Below are 10069 nucleotides of genomic sequence, written 5' to 3'. Positions count from 1 at the left end.
CTAATATCAAACTTTACAGATTTTGTATATATATATGTGTGTATGTGTGTAGGGTTTGTTTAATTTGACTAATATATTAGCATCAAAACTTGGTTTATCATTGGCAGTTTTGTAGTTCAATGGTTGGCATCTTAATGTTTTCAACACATTTATGGTTCAAATTCCCCTCCTTTATTGTAACTATTGAATTTTAAGAAAAAAAATTATAATAAAAACAGAACAAAACTTCATTGGCAATTTAGTTATATACATATCAAATAAAAACGAGAGGACAAGATTCAAAATTCTCAGAGCTTACATGAGTGGAAAAACTTTAAAGTTTTCCCAAGCTCAAATGGCCCTGAATGGCTGAACCCATAATGTGAAGGTCACTCAATGAATTACAGTGTTTATTATGCACAATTAATTAATTACATGCTAAGTTTATCAAAAAAAAAAAAAATTAATTACATGCTATTATAATTAAGTGCACACTTGCATAACCAAATGCAAATGTGTGCAAATTGGATCATCTTGCCTATATCTCTTACTCAGCATTTCCTGCATCCTGAAAAGAAATGATCCGTAAGCGCACATGTGTTGAAAAAGACATCATTCTTATCTATACAATATACATCCTCGTTCACTTTTTACTTTATACAATGCAATAAATTGAATCATCAAAATCACATTAATTGTAGATATATCTATTGCGAGATTGTAAGTTGCAATTTGACATCACCATGTCATCATGATTAAATAAGGAAAAACTGGTGAGAAGGAATCAGATTATTCTGCATGATAGGATTTTACTGTGCAACCTTACTCTGAAAGCATTACCTTCATCTCCCCCAAAGTCTGATTCCTTCAAGTGTAACAGTGCAGGGTAAACAGTCATTGTAGAAAAGAAGTGATATAATAAAGAAAATGCCACAATATATATGTTGATTATATGTTGTTTTTGGTATTTCTCCATATCTTGGAAAAGTTTTTAATCGGTTTGAAAAAAAAAAAAGAAATTGGTATATTTATTTCTAACCTGGAAATAATCTTAAAGAAGATTATATGCTTCAAGATATATATTTAGCTGAGGGACCACAACCCATTCAGATTTTTTCATATCTATCTACAAAGTACAAATTGCAACACGAAAAAAGTACCCTTACAACTGGTATATATAGACCCCTGATCTTGTACTAAAATACGTACTCAAAATTAGAATTAGTGATCAAACTTCAGGTTAACATGGAGGCAAATCGCGGTAAGCGCAGAGGGTTCGTTAAGGGAAAGTTGATGCCATTCTATAGAGCAGCCAAGCCTTCCTCAACTGTTCAATATACTACCAAGGTTAAGCCAAGCCAGTCTTCTCCATCAACTGCTTCAGTAGAGTTTCTAGTCCACCAGGACTACTATGTGTTTGCTCAGCCAAAACAGAAGGTAGCATTTATAGTACAGGATAACAGCCGTGACTTAATAAGTCCATATGATAACCTCTATGGTATGCCTGGTGATGAAAGCGTCGATACGAAGGCTGCAAGTTACATATCTTCTGTTCAAGAACGTTTCAAGCTTGAACGAATCAACTCCGAATGAAAGATGTGTCAAGAAATGCAGTTGTGGTCATGATTTCCTTTATCCTGCTAGTGATGGCTTAGTCTTGTAATAAGGCCTTCATTACCCGGAGAGAGAGTATTAATTGTGTAGAGAATTAAGGTGTATTGTATTTGTTTCATGTATCTCCATGCTTAGTAGTCTATGTTGGTCAGTACTACATCTAGTTCAAGTAAAGAAATTCTTGCGGATCCATATCTGATGCTTACCTATTCTCAACAAGGAAATCATTATGTGAGTTATTACGAAGGCAAAAATTAATTTAGAATCCAATAGCCTCAATTTAAATTTGCTTTCTTTGATTATTTGTATTAGGACATATGCGGAACATGTTATGAACATATGTCATTTAGAATTGGCTAATCATTTGATAAGACATACTTTACTTATAATTGAGTAGATCTAAAATGTGTTTAATACTTCAAGAAATAAGAGTTCAAGTCCAAGTATTGAATTTATGCAAATCTATCCAAGAATCAAGTGAAGAAGTGCTATTCATTAAAACTTGACAAATATATTGACAAATGTATCTATTGAGGTTTAATTTTTTTGAAGATTGACAGATAAGCTCAACAGCTGTATCTATCGAGAATTATGAAAATCAGTTTTTCAAATCAATTTTTCACGCATATCCATGTTATGTGTTTAGGTTTTCTTTTCTCATAACCCTAGATATATATATATATATATGTATAATTTTAAGGACCGTCTCAGTTGATGAAATTTGATGAAAAGGTTTTATTCATGCATATTGTGACTAGAGATAATTTGTCCTAGTTCATCTTTCTCTTAAAGAAGTTGCTACGTTTGTATGCTGTAGAGTTTTGTAACTAAGGAGCTTCTTGAACTTCATTGTGTGGATAAACTAAAGAACTTTGCAGCCATCATCCTTCACAAGTTGGTGAGTTAGTCACGTACTGAGATCCATGCATCGATTGGTTAGTCACGTACTTAGAGTTGTGCATTGAAAGGAGAAATTGTCACTAGATTACAAGTCCAATTGGGTATTAGGGTAAGGGTTCAACTGTAAGTTGGTATAAGGTACTAGGATTCTTTTACTTGTAACCGCTTGTTTTGATAATAGTAGATTTTCGGAAGTGGTGACCTTAAATTTACCTAGTTGGGTTTTGCTTCGGTGGTTTTCCCCATTCGTAAACAAATCACCCGAGTCAAATTTAATTTTCGCTGCATTTAGTTTAATTGGTGATTTATTTGTGCTACCACACTTATTGCATGTAATTGAATCTAATTAATTAACTTGGCTAATTAATTAATTGATTTACGAAAGGGGTTAATACATTCTTGGCCTATCAATTTGGATGATGATTAAGTGATTAAATTTATCATTTTCTAATAACTTAAACTTTTAAGACAATTGATAATGTATTATGGTATCAGAGCAAATATTCCTAAGTTCAAACCTTGTCTCACATGATTCGTTAAGTGGTTGAATTCCACTTACCAAAAGCAAGCAAGTAGTTAATATATATAATTAGACTCAAAGCCATAATCTAAGGGCAATGTGTTCTAAGTTTTAAGTTTCACATATCTAGGATCCCAACATAATCCAAAAAGATTCTCCCATAATTTGCCATCATATATAACTTTTCTTCATCATGCTCTATTTTTCTTTTTGGATACCGTAAAAGAAAGATACAAAGTACAACCCTAGGAACCTCTAGCAGCTTACAAACCAGTCCATCTAGGTACAAAACATCCACACCGGCAATGAGAGACCTCTCATGCCAAGCTGGTTTCTTGGACTTACTAACAAGTTGAATTAGGTCTTTACTGTTGGTCAAAATAAGGAACCATTGAAAACCATAATTCCTGACTGTGAAGACAGCTTCCATCAGAGCCTCTTGCACAGCTCCTTTAATTGTACTAGCGTTGTTGCTATGGACACCAAGAATCTAATAACTCCTTGCTGATCTTTAGCTTCAAAGGCCCAAGCACTCCTATTGAGCCTCGGGTTTCTAGTCCTTGCCATTTAATCAGTAGCTGCCACTGTCCAGTGACATTGTTGGGTTCATTGCTTCCCTGCTTCTTCTAATAAGGAGACTAGGTTGACTGGAGAAGACCTCCTTGTACCTACAAGACAAGGTTTGGGCTGTTATGATTACTTCCATAGGGTTAGGCTGTTTACCTTCATGTACCATTGTGTTCCTATGGAGCCAAATGGTCCACAATGTGGTAAAAATGGACTGTATATATTCAAAAGATCCTTCTTCATTCCAGTTAAGAGCATTAATCAATTTATTAACCATTGTTGTACAGATATGTCACTAAAATCAGAGGTATGAACAACCAAAGATGAACCATGCCAACAAGCTCTAGCAAAAGGGCACAATAAAAACAAATGAGAAGCTGATTCCTCCTCATAATTGCACATTAGACAAAGCCCATCATCAAATATACCCCTGATTTCTAAAAGCTGCAAAGTTGGAAGAAAATCATGTAATAATTTCCAAATAAAGGTTCAAATTTTCTGTGGAAGCTTTATCTTCCAAATCAATGCCCAAATTTTACTTTCAACCAAATTCACCCTATGACTATCAGTAGAAGAAGCCAAGCAGTCCTTAAGAAGAAGCCTATATGCTGTTTTGACCTCAAAATCCCCACTCTTTGAGTGCTTCCACAATAGCTTGTCACCTCCAGCATTAGTTTTTGGCAGGGGAATTTTCATTATCTCCTCTCAGATAGGAAAAGGTAATAGGTTCGCATTAAATCTACATTCCATGAGTGATTCTCTTGATTAATAAGGCTAGCTACAAAACCATTAGTGATGAAGGGAATGTTCAACATATTAGGTTTACACCTAAACCACTCATTATCCCTTAAAGGAATGTCTAAACCCTTATTCACCCACCATCTTCCTTCCTTAAGCTTAGGATTATCATATTTAACAATGTTCTCCAAACCCAAGATTGATGTGGTTTAGGGGAGTAGGTATGGATGGAACCCCTAGGATAGTACTTTGCCTTGAAAGTTCTTGCAATTAAGGAATTAGGATTATGGCATAATCTGCAATATTGTTTAGCCAGCATAGCCTGATTCAAAAGACTAAATCTTCTTATACCTAAACCCTCCTAAGACTTAGGACAACATATCTTACTCCATTTAAGAGAATGTAATTTCTTAACCCCAGGTGCATGACACCACCAGAATGCCCTAACTATAGAATCCATCCTCATACATATTGCTTCAAGAACCTTAAAACAAGAGAAGGTATAGAGGAGGAGGGTTGGAAGTATAGAATTTATTAAAGTGTTTCTCCCAGCTTGAGATAACAGATTTGCTTTCCATCCATCAACTTAGATTGAAGCTTGTCCACCAGGAATTGGAATTCAGCCACTCTATTTGCCCTAAGCTTAAAATTAATACCAAGATATTTGCTGGGATGTTGAACCAAATTAACATGAAGTTGTTTGGCCAAATCTTCTTGTTCAGACAGAGGCATGTTTGAGGNGAGCTCAAGATTCCATATGGATCATAATCAATGGATTTCTTGAATTTGAGCAAAGCCAAACGGTCAGTCTCATTGTTGGAGTGGCAGAAGAGGTGCAGGTTTCAAGCATAGAAAGGTTACAGTAAAGAGTAGAATGATATGAAGGAATGTAGAGCGTAATAATGCGGGAAAATTGGGGTTGTGAGGCTTCATTGGTTTGGGCAAGCAGGAAACTGGTGAAATTTTAGTGTGCGGAAGAGGAAGATACACAAGTTTGTATTATATATAGGCTGTTTCAGTTATTTATGACGTAAAAAATCATTTGCGTACCCTGTAGTGCGTTAATGCTATTTGTCAAATACTCCAAAAATATAAAAGCCATGGGATCTTTAATTGATAAAATTTTCTATAATTTAGTATTAATAAATTGATAATGCGCTTCCAAAAGCAGTCCTGTCTAAAAAAAAAAAGTGAAAGTGGACAAACAAAGAAATTACTTTGTTAACGTGCATAGGCCGTTGAGCAGACCCTACCAAAAATTCATAGGAACTGTAAAATGATGAATTTTCAATAGAAAATAGAATGAACTGATATTGCTTTGATTAGACAGTGTGGTAAGCTCGGAATACGCTGGAGATATGAAAGGAACCATTAATGTAATTGACTTCTAAATCATGAGTCATAAAGAATCCATCGTCCATGCCAGTGTTGTTAGACTGTATTCTCCACAAAAATTCCCTGACGATCTTCTAATCTTTGATCTAAGTAAACACAACGAATTTTGATGCAGAGCTACTTTTTCTTTCTTATTTTACTTTTTTTCCTGACTAATGACCATCATGAAAGCCGTGAACAGTGTATTTTATCCTTAGTGTTTGGATTGCAAGAAAATAAAAAGAAAAATAAATAGGGAATTTTGAGTTTTTTTTTTTTTTTTTAATAATTCATTTTACTTTTTTTCGTAATTTCATCAGTTCAAAATATTGATAGCATTGATTCTAAAAATAATAAATAAATAAAATTTGATAGCCTGCATGCTTCCAAGAAAGCCCCACTACTTGCACAAAGACCCCTGGGTCAATTCAACCGTGTGATTTGTGTAAAAAATAATGGTCTGTTTCCTGAAAACAACGGGCTTAAGATTTGTATTGGTGCAGACTGCAGAGCACGCGAGTGTGAACTTTGAACAATCTTCATTCTACACGGTGTGAAGACAAATGTGTGATTTTGGTCATCTAAATTGAGGTGCAGGAATATTACAAACCAAAGTTCAGAATAGGAGTTCTCTTTAAAACCCTTCCAAGTGGCCCTATCTTGGAGTTGGAGATGGTTGTTTGCAGAATGATATATATGGTAAGTAAAGCTAGAATGCATGGTGCGGGTGCGGGTGAAGTGCGGAGACATGACAATTTTTGAAAAGGTATGATGCAGGTGCGGCAGGATACACTTATTAATAAATTATTAAATATTTTTTTTATATTTTATATATTGCTAAGCATATATATTTTTTTATATAATGGTAAACATATAATAATTTAAGAGCAATAGTAGATAAGGAACTTTTGGGATCAATTTAATATTTATAGCTGATATTTAGGGGGGTAAATTTTGCAAAATAATATTATTTTTTAATGATAAGTAATTATTTAAATTGATAAAATTACCAAATTATTTGGGGACTTCTAAAAAATAAACAAATAAGACATGGAAAGGAACAAAAGGAAAGAAAACACTAGAGTCAACTGTGCGTTTTACCGTGTTTTTATTATTTTTTAAAAAAAACTTATTTCAACCCAAATTGGCCCATATCGTGCCGAATCAAAAATCGTAAAAGGATTCGCCATGGACGCGTGTGCAGCCACGTCGACTGCCGCACGGCGCATCCGTGCTTGTTGGACATAGGTGCGGGACCCTTGGAGGCGCACCGTGCTTTCTAGTAGTAAAGTCTAGAACAAGATTCGTGTTTGTGGTTCTGTCAAGTGTCATCTTCTCTCTTGCAAAATAACAAATGTGGAATTATATCAATAAATAAAACATTGTTTGTCTCAATTTCCTCGATCAGAATTTGGTTTCATAACTAAACTTTTCGTATTTGAATTAATATGCCTGAATATAAGAGGCTAACATCTATGATTTTCACACTCACATGTGCGTATGCTATATTTAACCAAACACAATTAAAATGGGCAAATTTCATATTAAACAAAAAAGGCCAGTTTATTTTAACAATACCTTTTAATATCATTCATGTTTCATGATTTGTAAGAGTTTTTTTGAAAATACAGTTTTATTTTATTCATTCCAGTCAAATATCTTTACATAGAAGCTTAGAATTGTTAGCCAACTAAGTATAGGAGAACAAAAAATATCATTTAAGATATTAGGAGAATGATAAACAATAAATATTGTTTGAAGTTTTTTATATTCCTATAAAAATTGTGTCAAAACTTTCTATTATGATTTATTAACAATTATCCTAAAGGTATTTGTTAACATGACTCATATCTTTATAGATGAGAATGAACAACCAAGGTATGTGATTTGGGGTTATCTACTTATCTAAGCAGGACACGCAAGACTTTTATTTATATAAAATTTATAAATTTAATTTAAAGAAGTCCATAAAAATATCTAATTTAAAGACTATATATAACTTAATTCAGCTTAACAGTATTTATTTAAACTTTTAGATTATAAATACTTTATTTAAAATCCATTATATTTTCTTTTAGATATGCAAAAGTACTAATGATTTTTTTTTTTTAGGTTTTCAAGATAAAATGATTAATGAAGTAAATCTTCATGTAACAATTGATTTGAAGTTTCTCTTTCATTTAGTTTTTATCTTTAAATAAAATATTAATATACATGTGGATAATTTCATACTATAGACATGGAAAGCAAAAAATAAAATAGAAAATAAAATCTCCTTTTGAGATTGTATTGAAACGCTGATGGGTCAGGTTGTTCAGGTCCTTACTCAGCCCTTTGAATTTATGCAAACTGGTTACAAGAGGATGTGTATTTTACACCTCTTAGGAAATTCAAGGTGGTCCTACCTATGTATCTTTAAGATGGTCGTTTCCAGAATGAGATATATTGCAAGTCAAGTCTAGAGAAAGAGATTCGTGTTGTGGCTTTGTCAAGTCTCTCATCTTTTCTCTTGCAAAATAACAAATGTTTATAACCACTTTACTTCATGGAGTTAATGACTTGACTAATAATTTGACTCCCATTTTATAAGATAGGGTGCACTAATGAGAACTCGATAACTAGGGCCCTGTTTGATTATCATTGGAGGTGGATTCATTTCTCTTTTTATTTTCTAAACTCTTTTTTGTATCTCAAATCTTATATTCGTTTTCTCTACCCAACCCATTTCATGTTTGGCATTATTTTCTAGTCTAGTTTTTGCTTCTTTTTTTTTTTTTTTTCACTTTATATATTTGAATTAAAAATTTATCACAATTGAGAGAGAGAGAGAGAGAGAGAGTGTTTTTTTATGGGACAAATCAATGTTAGAGGGATCCACAGATTTTGTTTTTTATGAAAATGTCACTGTATTCAATTTCAAAAAGTTATATTTAGTTTTTGTATTCAATCCTATATATTTTTTTTACTGAAATTGAAAACTGGATATAAATATAAAGTCAAACAAGTTTTTTAGTGATGGTCCCACGAAAAACTGAAAATGAATATAGAATACATCCATTTTTTGCTCAAACCAAACTAGCCCAAGATTTGGGTATTTTTGTTGTTTTTACTTCTTCTTTTTTTTTTTTCTTTTCTTTTTTTCTTTCTTTCTTTGCATGAGAAGTTAAATTATTGAAATAAAGGAAAAAGCACACAGGTTAAACAGAGTCATTACAACAAAACACTAGAGCTAGACTACCAACTTCAACAGACTATTCAACTAAAACAGACTGAACTTCCAACTACAAACAATTAAACATAAGAAGATAACTGGAGATAATTTATTTGTTGTTTTAACTTTTAACTTACTTCCCAACGTTTAATTTGTTTTGTTTGTTAATTTTGTTAGATAATATGCTTGACAAAGATTAATTCAAATTCATTTTACATTTGCAATCCTTTGTTAGTGCTTATGAATTTCAATGATTTCAAGCGAATTCAGATTTTTGAATCCAATAGTTGTAGAGTAAATTCATTAAAATTTACTTTAAAAAACTTGAATATTTCAGCATTAAAAGAAAAATAATAATAAATAACTTGTAAGCACATGAAATTTTACTGACTAAATGAATGCAAAAAGTTACTAATAAGAGATAAAGTGAGAATTAATAAGAATGTTGAAATGTGAGTAATAAAGTTAAAGAGTCTAATCATGATGAGAGATAGAGAGAGCAGCGGATGATAAGCTAAGTCATCGAAGAGAGTAAAGCTTTAGCGATTGCAAAGCTTAGGAGAACTCACTACCACAGTATCTTTCTCTTGGTATCAATCTTTTTTTAGGAAAAAAAAAAATGAAATTATTGATTATTTTAATACAATGGGTTTAATGAATCATTAATTTCAATGATTTTTTTTTTCAATGAGTTTTATTGAATATTTTGTTCATTTATTCTTTTTAGTCTAATTTTGTTGTTGTTGTTTGAACTATTTTTATTATTATTTGGACTAATTTTTAGAGTTATGTCTAGGTGCATTATCAATATATTGATAGTGTTGACTTGGGTGGAGCAGCCACTACCGTCAATAAAGACCTCAGAGTCAACACTTGGTACCATCACACAGGCAATACCACTTTCAACTCTGATAATGTTTGTAATTATCATTCATCATTACACGCTTGAAGTCTGGTAATTTTGAGAGTTATGTCTAGGTGCATTATCAATATATTGATAGTGTTGACTTTGGTGGAGCAGCCACTACCGTCAATAAGGGAGAGACTTGTGTCCAGTGAAAATTTTCATTGGACACGGCAGGATTTGAACACATGTCCAAGAGTGGACACGTGTCCAGTGAAAACTTTCGCTGGACACAAGCCGGACTCCGTCAATAAAGACCTCA

The 10069-nt window shown here is 32.7% G+C and overlaps 1 protein-coding gene across 1 annotated transcript; it reads left to right on the top strand.

The window, feature by feature from the left end:
• Window positions 1–1224: 1224 nt before the first annotated feature.
• On the top strand, window positions 1225–1572 carry LOC112033429 (uncharacterized). Its single transcript, XM_024066201.2, has one exon. The coding sequence runs from the start codon at window positions 1225–1227 to the stop codon at window positions 1570–1572; it is 348 nt and encodes a 115-aa protein (XP_023921969.1).
• Window positions 1573–10069: the final 8497 nt, after the last annotated feature.

Source organism: Quercus suber, unplaced genomic scaffold, assembly GCF_002906115.3.
Source record: "Quercus suber isolate HL8 unplaced genomic scaffold, Cork oak 2.0 scaffold_52, whole genome shotgun sequence".
In the NCBI taxonomy this organism is placed as follows: Eukaryota; Viridiplantae; Streptophyta; class Magnoliopsida; order Fagales; family Fagaceae; genus Quercus; species Quercus suber.
The sequence above is the reverse complement of the archived record's forward strand: the minus strand, read 5'-3'. Positions and strand labels throughout refer to the sequence as shown.

Coding starts and splice junctions, on each gene's coding strand:
- LOC112033429 (XM_024066201.2), top strand. CDS start 1,225: ATGGAGGCAAATCGCGGTAAGCGCAGAGGGTTCGTTAAGGGAAAGTTG.